Source organism: Maniola hyperantus, chromosome 2 (assembly GCF_902806685.2).
Source record: "Maniola hyperantus chromosome 2, iAphHyp1.2, whole genome shotgun sequence".
Taxonomy (NCBI): domain Eukaryota; kingdom Metazoa; phylum Arthropoda; class Insecta; order Lepidoptera; family Nymphalidae; genus Maniola; species Maniola hyperantus.
In genome coordinates this window covers 3,758,616-3,776,435 of record NC_048537.1, presented here as the reverse complement: position 1 = coordinate 3,776,435, position 17,820 = coordinate 3,758,616, and the positions used below count along the sequence as shown (strand labels likewise).

Sequence of the window (17,820 nt, the reverse complement as noted above, 5' to 3'; positions counted from 1 at the left end):
GATCAGATTAAGAAGATAAGTAATTTAAATAATAATTCAAAGAACTGCATTTTAGCTGCATATTCACATCATACATAGGCAGCATATTATGGCCTACCTAACCGGGCACGTCATCAGCTGTCTGAGCCTTAAAAATTCATAAAAAATAGTCTAGGTGTGTATTTAAATTTTGTAGGCAGGTTGATCACAAATTATTAGTCCGAAACGAGAATCATCCAGCCTGATCTACATCAATCGCCGTGGAGGTTAGGCTTTATTACGTAGTAGATCACTGTTTGGCAGAACAGTCGAATAAGGAATTTATGTAGCGCACATAAGGTGCATTTTCTTATGTTGTTTACATGTAGACCGTATAGATAAATTATAATAGGAGCCTCGGTGCTCCGGTTGCGACATTGCCACATTGTGCGACGTACTACTAATTTTATTATAATATATTTTTATCAACTTACTTGTCTGTCCAAGGCATATATAAGGTGCAATGTCGAATTCCCCACATCCATACATTTTTTTATTTTTGTCCGACACTGCATAAACTTAAAGAAATAAGTGAGTAGGTAGTTGTTTATAAAAATACTAGAATCTAGATGATCCCAAATTCTTCAGGGTGGATTTAGGTTTTTAAAAATCCCGTGAGAAGCCTTTGATTTCAATGTCCAATGCTTAGACACTTCACACTAGCGCTCTCTTCTACTTACCGTTCAAATTATATTGTGCATCTCCGGCATGCAAATTATCTGTCATCAACGACGCAAAGGTGACAGGCAGACAAACACATAATGATATCAGTAGTAGTATCATAAGACCTCAAAGAAGAAAAAAAGATTTAAAGCATCTGGCTACCAAGTCATTGAGATTTTCTTCAGACTTTTCACAAATGTCTTTACAAAGACTACTTACTGTTTCTAATATCAATAAGTAAGGAAATACTAAATTTTGGAAATATCTTTGCATCTCATCTAAATTCTACTCACAGACTTAGGTGAAGACAGACAGAGAAACGAACCATGAAACGACAAAAATTTAAACTACATTGGAGAAACATAACCGATTTCATTTCATACAAAAAGAACAAAAAAAATTGTGACTTTCTAGTGCTCGATCTGACTTTTTCAAACAAGTCTGTATCTAGCTCTCTAGACTACTAAAATTGAATGGGACTAAAGGCGTTTAGGATACTACATTCCACAACTTAATTAATTAAATAAATAAATAAAACATATTCAATTAATAAATAAAACAAAATATTTTATTATACATTTATTGATAATGACAGCGATGGTTGACTCGAATCCGCTACTTGGCAAAAATATTTCCACTAGAAGTGAACTATTTTTGTATTTAAATATTAAAATCTCTTTATTAATAATGTTTACAATAATGAAGACGCAACCATCTATGCTACCAAGTAGCTGCCTAGACTATTCGCTTATCACAATAAAAAGAAATCGAAATACATTATTTTGATTTGTGATCTAAAATGATTTTACACAATCGTAAGTCGGCAAAACAACGACCTCGTGTCTATTCTAAAAAATGATTCAATAATACAAAAACTATACATAAATATGTAAAAGCTCATCGAATTGACTGCAATAAATACGAAATCATACTACCTACGCAAATATAAAATAATAATTAATTAATTATTTTTAATAATATAAAACAATTTCATTTATCTAAAAACTATCATTTAAAACAAAAGCACAGCACATGGTCAGCTTAATTTCTAAACAAAAATTAAATTAGGACCTACGAGACACTGTTTGAAGGTCACTATTAGCTAAGCCTAGGAGCCTAAAGCACACCATTCACGGTCCTTCAAGCTGTCTCTTCCGCCAGTGGCCCACGATGCACGATAAACAATATTACAATGCATAGGCGTGACAGCCGTCGATACAAAATTATTATACGTAGACCAGAATCTCATGAAAAATACGGAAATAAAATTCCATTAGCAACACTGTACTCTGTGAATATCCTATGGACATAGTACTGTGGTGAATATTGCGGTGAATCATTAATATTCACCACAGAGATACATAGGATATTCACAGCGTAGTGTTGCTTACTTTGGAATTTCATTTCATGAGATACTAGTCTACCTATATCATCCGTTGTCCATCAAGCCTATTCAATGCAGTTTGTCATTGTGGACAGTGAGTCATCGTCGCGAAAGGAACAGCATGAAGGATCGTCAATTTGGCGCTTTAGGGTTATCGCTCACGAGACCAGGAGTCGAGACACTGGTGGCGGACACGTAGGCTTTATGAGGCTCTCCTCTTTTAAAATATTTAACAATCAAACGTTATTATTACGTTCATTGTCAATAGTTACGTCAGCGCATTTTGTTGCTTTGTTTCGCACGACGATATTATATCGAATGAGTGAAACAAAGCATAATATAGTTACAACTCATGGCTCATCTAGCCGGCGGCACCGCGTCTCCTTCGCTCGAATTTGCAGTGAGCGATACTCCTTAGCACGTATCGTTCCGATGCGTATGCGTACACCCTGACTACCGTCCGCGTCCCTCACTCCGACCGTTCTATCTTTGCCCGTGCTCTACCAAAACTACAGGACAAAAGCACATCGAGAGTTTCAAAGACACATCCTACAATATATGAAAATGTTTTATTTAATTTTTCCTTTAGATTTCATTAACGTCGACTACACATCGAGCTGTCCTAGTCGAGGCCGGGTCGCTTACGAACTGTTCTAGGTTACTGTCAAAAGTTTAAAAATGCAAATACTTAAGTCGCGTCTGTCTATAAAATCTAACTTAATACCTACGCTATGTCCGGTAGAACGATAAATGTAATGCAAAAATGGAATGTTTAAGTACGACAGTCTAACAAGCATTCGATACAGTGAACGTGGGGCAAAACATGACGTCAGTCGAGGCTTGCGAGTTAAACTACGAATCGGTATTAATTCACCAGTGCATAGTTAAAAATGGCTGAATATTATTTTTTGATAATTTTTTATATTTAATAATATTAATTACTTACACGTAAATGTCAATATACAGCACAGTGTACAGGAATGGAGCAAGTGGCGGACTACGATGTACGCGGAGAGTGATACTTACAAACTCTAGTAAATAACGAGGCGCTTTTAACTTCTATATGTGTACTCATTAAGTGTACTTATCGATTAATTCACTAAGAGGATGGAATATACATTAGGTGAGCTATAGACTATGGCGCTTCGATCGAGATCGAAACGCGCCATGTGGACGTTCCCTAACGCGATAGCAACACGCGACTACCCTCCTATATCATGATAATAATCATTTCACCTGTCGGGCCACTAACAGCGCTCTCACACTATAGAGGAGACGAAATATACACGTTACCGATTATTGTTCGAATGTGGATGGAGATAATAACTTGAGGACAATAAATTACTTCGATAATGATTTCTCAATGTTTATACAACTTGCCAAAAACCGCTACAAACACTTACTTTACATTACATCTCAAAATTTACCTACACAACCTAATCGATATAAGACAGGGGCCCAAGCGGCGAGCGACGCCGGGGATTCAGTTGCGTTGTAAACGATAAATGCGTCAAAAGAGCAATCTATGATACAAATGTATACGAAAATAAGCCTCGTCTGTCGAAGGCCGCGGTACGGGCTTATTTCGTTTATCCACCATAAAACAGTCATTCTAGGGTGTATACTCGGAAACGTGTGTCCTACTGTCCTATACTAGCTTAGTGAAACTATTCACCTCGGAATCCACCCTTGATTAACCAGATTTGTATCTTTCGATTTTCCCCCAGGACTCCTAGTTACACAACTAAATTTTTTTGGAATCTGTAGTAGGTATAAAACTTTTACTTATGCAGATAAAATGAAACATACAGGGTCTAGTCTATGTGACTGTACATAGACTGACGGATAAAATCGGAAGTAAAATATGTAGTGCACAAACTCCGTTAATCCACCCCGTCCGAGGTGATTAGATAGACACACGTTTCTGAGTATACACCCTAGCGTTTTATGGTGGATATACGGAACAAACCGCATACATGCTCACTCGTCGCTTAGGCCGTACAGAGTTGTCAGTTATGGGCATCGTTAGTCCGTGACGAGGCTTTTAGTGTACTAAGTACAAGTCTTAAAAAGGACGAAGATGTAGCATTGGACGATTTCGTAAAATTGTTTTAAAATTAATAGGGCAATATATCGCTAATCCCATAATAAAAACAAAAAGTTTTTAGTCCCGGTGGTGGCAAGAAACTATCACAACAAACTGGCAACGATATCGACAACGCAAACTTTTAAGCATTTCAGGAATCGGCGCCAGTGGACTTTGGAGACGAGCTGTAAAAGCTGGATTGTTCAACGCTTTATAGACCCTGCATAAAGAAAAAAATTGCTCTTATTGCGAAAATCGCAATTCTAAAGCCGGATACTCACAATAGTATCGTCATTCAAAACCGTGAGTGTGCAACCATTGCAGGTACAATCATTGGAGATTTGAGTACTCGGCTTTTGTTAAATAGCATTGCATTCTTATGCTTTACGATATCTTCTTACAACGAGTATCGTGATAGAGTGGTGTGCTGGCAATATTGCAGTTGTCAACTCATCTTTAAAGATCAGTGGCACAAAATCAGCCATTACTTGAACTCAATTATAAATGCATTAAATATGAATTAGCTTCAAAGCCTCATTAACATGATCGGCGGCAAATTTCAAGGACTTCCGAAACTTAGGGGAATTTCCGAAATGCTTATAGGAACTAAATTTAGTAATATCGATGTCATATTTTCACAAAATCATACAGTTACAAAGTGTTTATAATTTCTAGCGTTTATTTGTTGTATGGCAGATAAGACTGGTCCTGATGTTTCAGCCAAAGATTTGAGGAGACTGCACGCCAAAGTCGGTGGTGGATTACTTTTATTGTGCGAAAGCAAATATACTGTCTCATTCCACCGGCTAAGGTACGCAGTAATTTAAGGATAAGACACATCGCGACATAGATGAAAAAGTACGAACGTTAGTGTTGTTGTGAAAGAGTCAACGCGCAATAGGCTACTTGACTCATATCTAATTTCGTCCAATAAATGATTATTTATTATAGTATTTTGCTTAAGACAACGAAATATATCAATAACAATTATTAAAAACGCAGGATGGATATATAAATCCAATTTTAAAAATGACAGTTTTTATTTTTATTTGAAACGCAGAAAACGCTGTCAGCCATGATGTGACGTCATTAAATATGTAAACAAAGAAATGTCATCCCTATGTCACGGAAGTTTATGCTGTTGTTTACAAATGCATGACGTCAGAGCACAGATAATCAATAGGCCAAACATGGCCGACAGTGTTTTCAGCTGTCTATGAAAAATATATTTTTAAATTAAAGTTTTACGGTTTTTAGGGCGCAAAAAAATATAGTGTTAATTTTTTTGATCTAATAGGACAAATATTAACCATTTAAGACCAACTTAAAAAAAGTGTCAACTAGCCTATTCTTCACTGAGTATTGCAGAAATCAGAAACCACATGACAAGTAAAAGTTACATTGTTTTCATTGGCTATCACATCGCCTAAGCTGTCTTGTTAAATATATAAAAAATAGTGTCTCTTAGTAGTCCCGTATGCGTTTCTAAATAATTCCTGCGATTGCAATAAAACTCTGTATAGCTGTTGTTGGCACTGGCGGGAAGGTTTCTAACATAGTCTTATGAACGTACAATAGGTGGCGTGCGAGTCGTTCATACAAGGTGGTATTGCAATGCAAGCTGGACACATAGATTTTTTAAGCTAGTAACTTCAAAACTTTAGAGAAACTATCCATGCCCCCGCGCTTAAAAGGTCGCAATATGTCTTAACCCCAATACCGAACAATAGACAAAACGTTTCGTTGCTGCAAATGTACCACATTGATACGTAACACGAACGTATTACCCGAATTAGAAGAATAATAAGCATAGCGAATGAGCTAAATACGTAAATAATTTACGCGTATAATGTCTACACCACAAACTATACAGTAAAAAAATTACTATACAAATAATCCACGCGATTCTTACTGATCACAAAGAATTCATTGGTTTTTCTCTAAAACATTATTAGTAGGTATTCATTAAATTATTATCGACATAAAACATACAAAGATTCACATATTTACAATTGAAAAAATAACAAAATTAAAATCACAATAATCGAATTAATCTATTTACAATTTCAAGTCAATGAATGAAATTAAATTAAAATTATGTTTTAAGTCTTGCGCGAAAACATTTACTCTGAAATAGTATTATTAAGATATATATCAAAAAGCCAAATATGGCAAAATATATAATACAAATATTGCTGGAAAGTCACGCACTGTTATTTTATACAAATATGACATTTTCGGGTACAACATGTAATTTATTGCAATAGTTGCCGTATATAAAAGTGCATACAAATAAAAACACGACAACTCGAAACACAGATAAGAACGTTTCAGAAAAACCCGGTTATTCTCAAAAGAAAATGTTTTCATGCAAAACTTCAAGTAAAATTGATATAAATATTATAATTTACGTTGTCTCAACGCCGCGTCGTCAAAATATCAAAATATTAAAATTCTACATCGTACGAAAACTTTCCCATCAACGTTTTATTGAACTGGTCAATAAAAGAGAGGGAAAATGGTTTCCTAAACGTCATCACATACAACGTGTAAAACTATATTAAAACTATACAGGATGTAAAATCAATCATGATTTTGAATTCATTATTTTTTTGCGGGCATGATTTATTCAGTATTTCGATTTCCTATTTTACACTTTTTTTCACATTTATTTTAATTTGTGGTACAAAAAAATACTCAATATTTTTTGAACGATTTATTAGTTTTATAATTTTTTAAAGTCTAATTCGGTATTTTTTAATACATATCAAAAATAATAATAGTTTATTATAACCCTAAAAATTGTGTGAACTGGCAAGTTAATTTTTGATATGTATTAAAAAATATTCGTTAGTGGGCAACTTTAAAAGTTAATACTTATGTATTTGGAATGCATTTTTCCCAGTCTTATGAGTAATATAGTGAATTTTCACTACTTAATTAATTTTCTAAATAGCCTGTAATATTTAGATCGTTAGATATGATATTATCTTCAAAATTATAACTATCAAACATATTTTTTTTGCTGAAAGGACATTTCATTTACATCCTGTATAGTTAAAAAATTCTTATTGCTTTAAAATTGTTACCAATTCTGTTGTACACAACTTAAGAGGAGAACTCAATGTTTATTCAACTTAATTTCATACTAATCTTGGAAACAACAAAACTGGCATCGATATGAGCGATAAGGTGTGACTACAGAGAGTGTAAGACCTCTGCAAACAGGTACTAAATTCCGACTAAACTTTTTACAATGCATCGTTTTTTTATTAATTTATGGACTGTTCGTCAAACGTTATTTTTTTAATACGCAACATGAAAACCAAGTGTATAGGTATAGTTTTTCCACAAACACACTAGAATAAAAGTTTATCGTAACTGCCTTTTGCGGTTTATTGCCATCTCGATTACCAGGGCAGTACAGTATGCGGCAGAAAAACCTTTACAAGGAGATAGCAGATTTGTATTGTAGAGCACTGTCTCTGTTGTTTTGACCAACAAAACTATTCTAAATGCCGATGTACATTACTTTCTGCCGCGTACTGTATTTGCTATTTTTATCAAAACTTCTAGTGAGTTCATTTCACAGAGAGAGTTTCTTGGTGTTATCCCACACTATGCAGGCTATAAATGCTGCGTTGGTTTAAGCCGGAATTCCGCACCTATCTGCACTAGGCATAAAGCACCATACGCGTTACAGGAGTGCAACAGAAACGGACGGGGACGTAACAGTGAGCGGACGAGTGGAGCCTACTTGCGGGGCTTGGCGCCCACGGCGTTTATACTGTCGCCGCGACTTCGCGACCGGTGCAGGTTGTGTAGACCTTCACCTAATGAAACAAATTATTTCATCAATTGCTTCTTTTATTTATATTTGCTGAGCGAATAAAGACCGTGAGTGAGAAAATGAGTGTTTTTTTTTTCATCATTATCAACCGATGGACGTCCACAGCTAGACATAGGTCACACACGGACACGGTCTTGCGCCGCCTGAATCCAGCGGGCCCCTGCGACTCGTTTGATGACGTCTGTCCACCTAGTGGGGGGTTTTCCAACGCTGCGCTTTTCGATGCGAGGTCACCATTCTAGCACCTGGGGACCCCAACGGGCAAGTTGGGTGAATGTTTATCACGTGCCAAAAAATAAACGAATTGAAAAAGCGCCGTTAGTCAGTCAATTTCTTTTATATGTACCAGAGTTGGAATGGTGTAAGTGAAATTAGGCATACACATAGCGTTTCGTTTCGAATCGTTTCTTCATTGGCACGCGTTATACATCGTCGGCGCAAGACATGCCCATGACAGCTCAAACTTCATCTTTCGCAGCAATCCCGTCGAGACCACGACTCGTGCAACTGAGTCGAAATTTCGATAATTCATCATATCGATATTAACCGTCGTATTTACCCGTTATTTACTTTACAATGCATAACTATTAAATTTTATATATGTTTTAGTCGTGTAAAAAAGTAGGTTACCCTTGCTGGTGGCGCGCTTGAGCTCGCTGTCGCGGAAGGCGCGCGCCGAGCGGCCGCGCCGGTCGTGCACGAGCTTGTCGGCGCGCACGAAGATGCCGTGCCGCGCGCGGCAGTTGAAGTAGCGCGCGCCGCCCACCGACCCGTCGTTCTTGCCTGTACGAGAATCATCATCATGATCAACTCATTGTCGGCTCACTGCATGCAGAGCACGGGTCTCCTCTCAGAGTGAGAAGGTTTAGGCCATAGCCTACCACGCTGGCCATGTGCGGATTGGTAGACTTCGCACACCTTTGAGAACATTATGGAGAACTCTCAGGGATGCAGGTTTACTCACGATGTTTTCCTTCACCGTTAAAGCAAGTGATATTTAATTACTCAAAAACGCAAATAACTCCGAAAAGTTAGAGGTGCCCGGGATCGAACCCCCGACTTCCGATTAGAAGGCGGACGTCCTAACCACTATCTATCTATCACAGCTTTTTTTTACGAGTACGAGAATACCGCATTTATATCACAGAATACTTAACATACCTTACAAGTACAGAAAATAGAAGAAGTTTATATAAAAAGCAACTCTTATGACGATGTAATAAAGTGCAACTCAGCTCGCACATCACTGCAGTCTGAAACTTAAAGCCCAAGCACTCTCCCTTACTATCGCCTAAACCTTAACCTCTTATACACTCTCTCATAAGAGATAAGTTCCGTGAAGAGGCACGTTACTATAGATATAATATGGTACATAGCTCGGGTCACGTGACCAAATGAGAACAGCTGCGTAATAGGTAGGCTTGCCATTAGTGTCGGACTAAAATCAAAATATGGTAGGTTATAATCTAGAGGATTCTAGGGACTAGGGTCGTAAAATCCCATGAAACTTCTCCAATATAACACTCACCAGTAGGGGCGTCCAGTTCGACCCCGACCCACAGGCCGGGCGCGAAGTGCGTGGGGCCAATATACGCCACCACGCCTGTGCTGCTGCTCAACCGAAGCTGCACGCTCTCGCCCAGCGTCACCCACTCCGGCACCGTGTTGAAGCGCCCGCTCTCCGAACATTCTTCTGCAATCATACAGAATGCCATCGTCATCATAGTCAGCCCACCCAGGCCACTATGAGCATGGATTGCCTCTTGGAATGGCAAAGGTTTGGGCCATAATCCTACCACGCTAGACAAGTGCGCAATGGCGACTTCATACATCTTTGAGAACATTAGGGAGAGCTCTCAGTTATGCAGGTTTGGTGACTAATATTTCGTCATTTAGGCCCCAATTTCAAACATTCGTAAAGAAGCTTCGCTTAAAAAATTGTAAATAAGTTCTTCACAAAAGTCTTCTTTAACTTTTTTATAGAAATGTGATGAAAGTACGCAGAAAGAGATGTGCGACATACAAAATGATAGTTATTTTTTGTGCCAATTAGAAGAGCCCCACCCAGCGTACCGGGAATTAAAACTGGGTACCGTATCAAATGGTCTCCATGTTGACACTATTTTGATAGATTGCTCATCACTAACATTTAGTGCCAAGAAAACGTTCACTGCTTGCTATCAGTGCCAAAATGGCGAAAATAAAGTTTCTTCAAAAACAGGTCGGCAATCGCAGGTCCAGAATACTTGTATTAGTCGAGATCAGTGGGCTAGTTGGACGATAATGACGATGCTTACCATCACCGATCCGTTCAGTGGAGGAAGCGGGCGTGTCCCGCAGCGCGCGCACGTGTGCGTGCATTGGCTCGTGCGCAGACTTGGGGCGCGCGGAGGGGTACGACTGGCGCGCCGCGTTACGTGCCGATGCGCCTGCGCGACGACGCACCACCTACAGACAATGTGACATTCATAATTTCCACAGATATGTCCAGATTTGCAACTAGCGTGGCCCCCTCAGTCCCTCTCGCTCAAGCAGATTTTCTTACTTGTGAAATGTCATTCCTTCTACACTTCACGTTGTTTGTCAAATACTCACGTACAAATACATTTTGACAAACAAAAAAAAGTGGCCACGGTGATAAGGACAAAGCATAATCATTTTTTCACGTTCTAACAAGAGCTTAAATGCATTTAGCTATCTCGCTCTAACAGTAAGTGTCACAATAGGGCTACTTCTAACAGTCCTTATTCTGAGATAATTTCACAACAATAGTATTTAATGAGGATCCACAGACAAACAAAACTGATGTCAGAGATTGCCACAAGAGGTCTGGCCAAAGAAAGTTGTTATGTTCATAGTTTCTTACTTAGATTAAGGTTTAATTATGTTACATGACAATATTTTTTTAAATCACGGCGTTTGACATCTCAGTTATAGCCGGTTCCATAGATGATACTACCTCTATGGCCGGTTCGCTAACGCGCCATCTGTCGGGATAACTTGGCAGTGTGGATTCCCATTTATAGATTAACTAGCTCTTGGCTTCAATGAAACCTGCCGGCAGATGATGATACAGCCTAAGGTGTAGCCTAGATTTAGAAGATGCCTATTCACTCTTGATTTGAAGGTACCTAAATTGAGAGCGAGTAAATTAAATGGGGAAAACTGAAACCGAAAGGGCATTCCAAATCTTACAGGTTCAAATGAGATACGAGGGAGCCAATCAATCAATATGTTTGAATGAAATAACCCCACAGTAAAAAAGAGTTTCTGTAGAGTTTCTAAAGTTTAGACCATTTCTTGTGGCTCAAGAGTTTATAATTTAAGATTTCCAGGTAGATACTTTTAGGCACATTACTGACTCATTTCAAGCTACACCCCCTAAATAGGCGTTATAAGCAGCAGTCACGTACCTTTCCCGCAGGTAACGACGTGTTGACGACTGGATCAGTCCCGGGAGAGTCACTTTCTCCCACTGAAGACGCTTCACGACTTCGGCCTTCATGACTTGACTGTTCGGAACTTACTGATTCTACTTCAGCTTCACCTAATTAAAACACACATTATTATTAGTTGACTCCTAATAGAAGTACATATTCCTTTTATATTTGAGAGTATTGTCTCTGGTATTGGGTATTATTGTATACACTTTCTGATGGTCAATTGCTAAATTGGCAATACAATATTGTAGTGCTGATAATTAATTACGTAAACTTAAAACTAAAGTTACGAGGGTTCCAAATGCGCCCGCCCAGGTCTGAGAAGAGCCCACAACAAACTCAAAGCTCTCAGTCTCTGTTATTATCACTAAAATAGAAAAAAATGGTTTAATGTAAGAGTCAAATCGTAAGCGGAAAGCTTTGGGAGCCAACCGCATTGTTATCCCGATAAATAATGTGACTAATGGAGGACTCAGAAAAAGATACTTTTTTTCTGTATTTTCGTTCACTCACCAAACGACGTTTCATGACTCGCCTCCCCATTGACTTGTACAGGCTCGGTTTTGTGTAACTGACTAGATAATACCGTATTTTCAACCGGTAGCGCTCCCAAAGGATCTACCAGTTGATCGTTTTTAGGAACGTCCTCACAATCCCTTAAGAATGGATTGATACGATTTCTCGAACCGGGAGTTAGTACCGGGGTCTTCGCTTTCGGAATTTCGAACGACGTTTCTTCTAGCTCGTTCTTTGATTCAACGATTTCGTTCTTTAATTCAGTGATGTCGTTCCTCAGTTCTGTGATTTCGTTCCTGAGTCCCGCCATGGAGGTTTTCGTCCGACTGAGGTGTGAGTAGTCCATTGTCCTGTCGAAATCGGGTGTGTCGTCGACTGACATACTCCTTATTGAGAGTGTGTCGTCGTTTGTGAGGTTTGTCGATGACACAGCTTGTGAGCCTGCAAACAAGGAAATAGAGGTTAGAATAGTTATTTGTGTTACAAGGGGCCAAAGTGATATTTTGTTTCTCGGGGGCGTTTTTTGAATTCAAAGCGTGAGTGAAAGTGAAGGATTCTATTTTAGAATCCTGAGCTTAGAGAGGAATTCAATATACGCCGCCCGAGAACAAAATATTTTGGCGCCGAGTGACACACACTATTTTTCATCACTACCTATGAGAGAAAAACAAAACATACTAAAGCACGAACATGGATCAATCAGAATAAAGAAAATTCAAACTCCCATAGGAACAAATTAGAATTTTGTTTCCGCTAGCCCCTAACGCCAATGTTTGTTTTTTGAATACATAGGTATGTATGATGAAAAATAAATACCCTTCAATAATGTGTTAGGGATATGCAAAAGTATCTTACCATAACCGCTTGAGGATATTGAAGGAGAATTTTTGTTGGGTACTCGTTCGCAAGCAAGCTCGTGCAGCGAGTCTAACGTCTTCGAGGTCGGCAGGAACCCGCGAGAGGATCCTCTGGACCGCGTGCGCTGGAATATTTCAATGAATTCAATACTGACTTTGCACAAAATACCCCGAAACACTAAATTGAACATCCCAGAACTTGTCACAAACTCTTAGTACCAGAACGTTTGTCTATCATCACATCGATAGATTTTTAAAAACTGCCAAAGATTTGTGGACCATAGCAATAGTTTACAATTTGCATTGACAGATTATAAAAACCTCAAAATTCAAACACTGACGGTTTCGTTATATTATCCAGAAACTTTTCAGAACAGAACAGACAGCCAATTTTTCTAAGCCCCAATAGAGTTTAGAAGCGAACTTATTATTCTAGTTTTCATCACCTCTTGAATATGTACTGAAACCGCTGAACAAGTGAAGTAGAACTAACTCACGTTATTAGTTTGACATACGTGTGATCGCGGCGTGGTGAGCTCGTCCGTGGGCGGCGCCTCGGGCTCGGAGTGCGAGTCGTCGTCGTTCCTGCGGCCCGGCTCCTCGTGCAGCGTCGTCATACGCAAGCCCAACTTGGCGCTCGCTGGGGACGCTACAGCACGGAAATTACTATTAATATGTGGAACTTTTTTCTTTTGGCAAAGGGTTTTTACTTACACATGAAGGAAATGTCGAAATAAATTTTTAATAGGTACACATCAAAAATTGCAAAACCGGTAGGAGTTGAGAACCTGCATCGCGCTGACTGTTGCGGACTTAAATCCGTCACTTCGGTCACTACCAACGACGAAATTTTCAATATGTACGTTTCTAAGCGATTGGTAGTAACATCTACTAGACGTTACAGTTGACGATCTACTTTTAAAAGCCAACGTAGAACCTTTTAAACAAGAGTTAGTCGACACATAAACTATTTTTCATCACTACCCATATTATAAATGCGAAAGTGTGTTTGTTTGTTGGTTTATTGATTTGTTGGTTTGCCCTTCAATCAGCGTGATTTTTTGCATGGTTGTAGTTAAAAACCTGGACCTGGTTGTAGTGACATAGGCTACTTTTTATCCCGGAAAATCAAAGGATCCCAACGGAATTTTTAAATACTAAATCCACGCGAAGTCGCGTGGGCATCAGTTAGTTTTTCGTAATTTTACAAAGTGTTTTTACCTACACTTCAAGGAATACATGCCGTTTCCACGATTTTTGATATGTATTAAAATATTTTTTATCGTAGAAATATTGTATGTACTTTTCACAGGATCAGTGAAAAACCACTTGCCATTTTAATAAAAGTTGTGCATAGATCAGAGAAACATAATTTAATAAATTAATAGCTAAGCGAAACGCTCTAATCGTTATACCTATAACAACAAGTGAAATAATAATAAAGACAATGCTAGAAAAAAATTCTAAGATCCCACAAAGTATTTCCTACAAAACCAAATGCCTTTTAAAACATTATAACTTTACATAAATAACCTTTTTTGTCTTGCGATTAAAAGTAATAAAGTCAAATGAATTTCACTTACTAATAATTTAACAAATAATATGTACAACAGTCAACAGCTAAATCAAAGAACAGACACTACAAATAATTGCTCTAAAGCTTAAATATTCTCTCAAATATTTTTTATAAGATAATGAATTTCTAGCTGTGAAAACTTGCATATTAACAAAATATCAAAATACCACTATAAATATTATACAAAGTTTATACGAAATTTTGATAAATGCCAATTCATGCTACGAATACTTCGCAAATAATTTTCATGCCAATTTTCAAACCAAGAAACCCCTAAAGAGTCGTAGCAAATAAATATAAAACAATAGATGACATCGCTTCAAATTAAAATCGATAATTGTTTATTTCACACGAAATTGGTACGTGTGAACGCTTATTCCAGTACTGCGCCCGCAGAATCAACAGTCGATCCGTCAACAAGTTGATAGGCTTATTTACAAGTCTATCAACTTTTTAACCTTATTATGAAGTCCATCAACTTCGGTCGCATTATTGTTAAACTTGCTCTGTTGAAACGCAAATGATTGATGCCCGATCAAAAGTTTGCAATTCTTAGGGGTGCGTGACACACGTACCAATAAATAACTAGAAAAAATGAGCAGAACCAAAATTGTGTGAGACGTAACCAAACAAAAGTATACAAACAAGCCAATCTAAATGATTCTACGACTTAATATCGTGACGTACACTTGTTTGGCGTCTGCAGTCGCAGTGAGTTCAGGTTCAAATTCAAGTTAAGGAACGTTGGCCGAGCTGCAATACAAATATTAACATTCTTATATCTAAACTTAGAAAGTAGATCATACGGAACATTTTTTTATATCCTAACCTTGTGCAACAAATTATATGTAGAGTATTAACAAACCTTTTAGATCCAATAATTCAAACCTATCGAGGATTAATAGAATTCGAAATAAAAACGAAAATTGTAAAAGAATATAATGTCCTGAAAAAAACCATTGATAACATCAGAACTTTATGCATTTTGAACGTGAGGAAGCTATGATTTATGTTTGTTTAGTAGTAGTTAATTTTCAATGCACATTATATTAAAATAAGTTTTTACAGTGACTACAGTGATGTACAACATTTTATTTCTGCTTAATTTTATGCGACATATAAGTAGATTGAATCTACGTTTAATAGGTAATATTATAGTCTAATTCCATGCGTCGATTATACATATTCTTATGTTCTATCCACAATACAGTATGCCTTCAAATGTATCAAACACATTTCAGTTGGCTACTTTTCATGCATTTGAAATATAATACCTAACACATACACAATCCTACGACCAATTCTTTTCTATTACTACTTTTGCTATCTACTTTTACATCGATACAAAACTGTCTTTCAAGTTTTTAATTTATCAAAGACAAGAAATATTTAGTTTGCCTGTTTTACGAATACCGTTTAAAACATCTTTCCTCTTTTACATACCATTTTATAAGAAATTTCATAGTTCACTAATTTTCAGTTGAAGATTTCCTAAACAATAAGCATTTTTTGCTGCAGTCCATATAAAATAGTTCACGTGAGGGAGTGAAAGGAATAATTACAGGTCATGCGTTTTCCATGCAAATAAAAGAGACACGCAAACAAATACAGGGTAAAACAACGACAGAAGCTGGATGCTCGAAGCTCGACATTTTCAGGGGTTTTAACCCATATCACTATTTGCCAATTCATTTCCATTGATTGTTTAAAAACTTCTATTATTTGACTACTGTGTATGCTACAGAAAATTCTAGAGTTGGCAGTTTCTGTAGTTGAGTCATAATTTTACAGAAAATGTTTTCTTTCTGTTTCAACAATTTTTTTGGGAATTTCAATCCCAAAATCCCCATAATTTTAGTGATATTAATGATTTCCCAAAAAATCTACAGCCAATCAAAACTTCTAAAAAGGTAAATGATTTCAATCGTAATTTCACAGCACAACTATTTTGTTCCAATGTTGCATTAAACAATAAAGTCTATATAATTTTGCCATACAGTTGCCATTCCGAGTCAGTACCATTGATTGTCATCGGTTTACCTGATAGAAACGAGCCTGAAGGTAGCGAGGAATCAACATACAAAAAAAATATCGTTAGTTGAAGCTGGGTTCAAAATTTAGGCCACCTGGCTCGAATAGTCTCTTAATGTATAAACTAAGGTAAGATGTATCTGAATGTAATCCCATGAAAGGTTTACGGCTAGCCGCCCGCACTTTGGATGCGTTTTCGTGCGAATTTAACTTATGCGAACACGTCCGAACAGGCACGAACAATCCCAACTTTCCAAGTACTATGGGAGACTGGGTGCGAGTTGTCGTACTTCAGAGTCAAATTCGTACGAAAATGAATCCCAAGTGCGGCTAGCCTCATTCAATAATAATAATAAATGAAAGTTTGTTTTCATACGGGATGATTAGTTTCCAACGCCGACTCAACTCATTTTGTTGGTACATAAATTGCTGATTGCTTCGCCGCCGTTAGCTAATTTGACGCCATGTCAGAGTGTAGAAGTTAACCAGTAAATATAATGCGCGCAACACAAGTAGTCCAATCTGAACACGAGGCATATGGCTGCGCTCTGTACAAAAAAACAGATCTCAGTCTATGACATGTTGCATTTTCAGATTAGGCTGCTTGTTTTGCCATCACTGTATGTGCCAACAGGATTAGTTGAGTCAGAGGTAAAAACTGTATTCTTCTTGCGTTTTCCCGCGTGAGAGTATGTTTACGCATGGAATTCCATTCAAATGCATACTTTGCAAAATTTTGATAAGTTATTATAAAGACAATCTCAACTGAGAGAGATATAGAGAAGAAATGGGAAGAAAGAGAAGAGTGATAGTGTATGGAGCATAGCATCGCCACGAAGCAAGTGGAACGAAATGGTAAATCAATGTAGGTACTGGTGACTGTAGGGTTTAATTTGTGAAACGAAAAAGGGAACGTGTTACTAAATGTGTGATGTGTACATTAGTAAAAATACATTTTTCTCTGTTCTATTTGGGTTTAACTACTCTGGTCGTAATAATCTAAACTATAATATCGTGCAACTGTATTCTGATTTTGTTGTACACGCCAAAATGTTTCAAAACATCCTACACTACTTGGTGCATCATTACTCAATATTTTTGTACAAACAATTATTATTTTTCACATTAATAAATATTATATTTAAAGGAGATATGAATGTAGGTTTAATAATTTAATGAATAAAATGGGTTTGTGTTCTGTAAAACAAAAATGAAAGTTCATAGGAATGACAGAAATTAGAATTTGGTATTGAAAAAAATAGCATTTCGATTTTACTTAATTATAACTAATAATAATTATAATTGAACTGAAATAGGTTTTACTACACGTACTTATATCTTTACTTCTACTTTAACAACAGATATCTGAATTACTTATAGAATTTACCATGTGTAATAA

The 17,820-nt window shown here is 37.2% G+C and overlaps 1 protein-coding gene across 12 annotated transcripts in view; it reads right to left on the bottom strand.

The window, feature by feature from the left end:
• Positions 1-1,247: 1,247 nt before the first annotated feature.
• The window catches only part of Khc-73 (Kinesin heavy chain 73), a 213,525-nt gene continuing 196,952 nt past the window's right edge, over positions 1,248-17,820 (bottom strand). For 6 of the 12 annotated variants that reach the window (XM_069505128.1, XM_034979596.2, XM_034979627.2 and 3 more), the window contains 9 exons: positions 15,078-15,143; positions 13,312-13,463; positions 12,813-12,939; positions 11,955-12,398; positions 11,415-11,548; positions 10,299-10,449; positions 9,530-9,694; positions 8,632-8,784; positions 1,248-7,984 (listed from right to left, as the gene is read on the bottom strand). In XM_069505128.1, coding sequence (XP_069361229.1) covers positions 7,905-7,984; positions 8,632-8,784; positions 9,530-9,694; positions 10,299-10,449; positions 11,415-11,548; positions 11,955-12,398; positions 12,813-12,939; positions 13,312-13,463; positions 15,078-15,143 — 1,472 coding nt within the window. In that variant the 3' untranslated portion in view covers positions 1,248-7,904. The remainder of the gene's footprint in view (positions 7,985-8,631; positions 8,785-9,529; positions 9,695-10,298; positions 10,450-11,414; positions 11,549-11,954; positions 12,399-12,812; positions 12,940-13,311; positions 13,464-15,077; positions 15,144-17,820) is intronic. The other 6 variants (XM_069505136.1, XM_069505165.1, XM_069505171.1 and 3 more) reach the window with 3 other exon arrangements.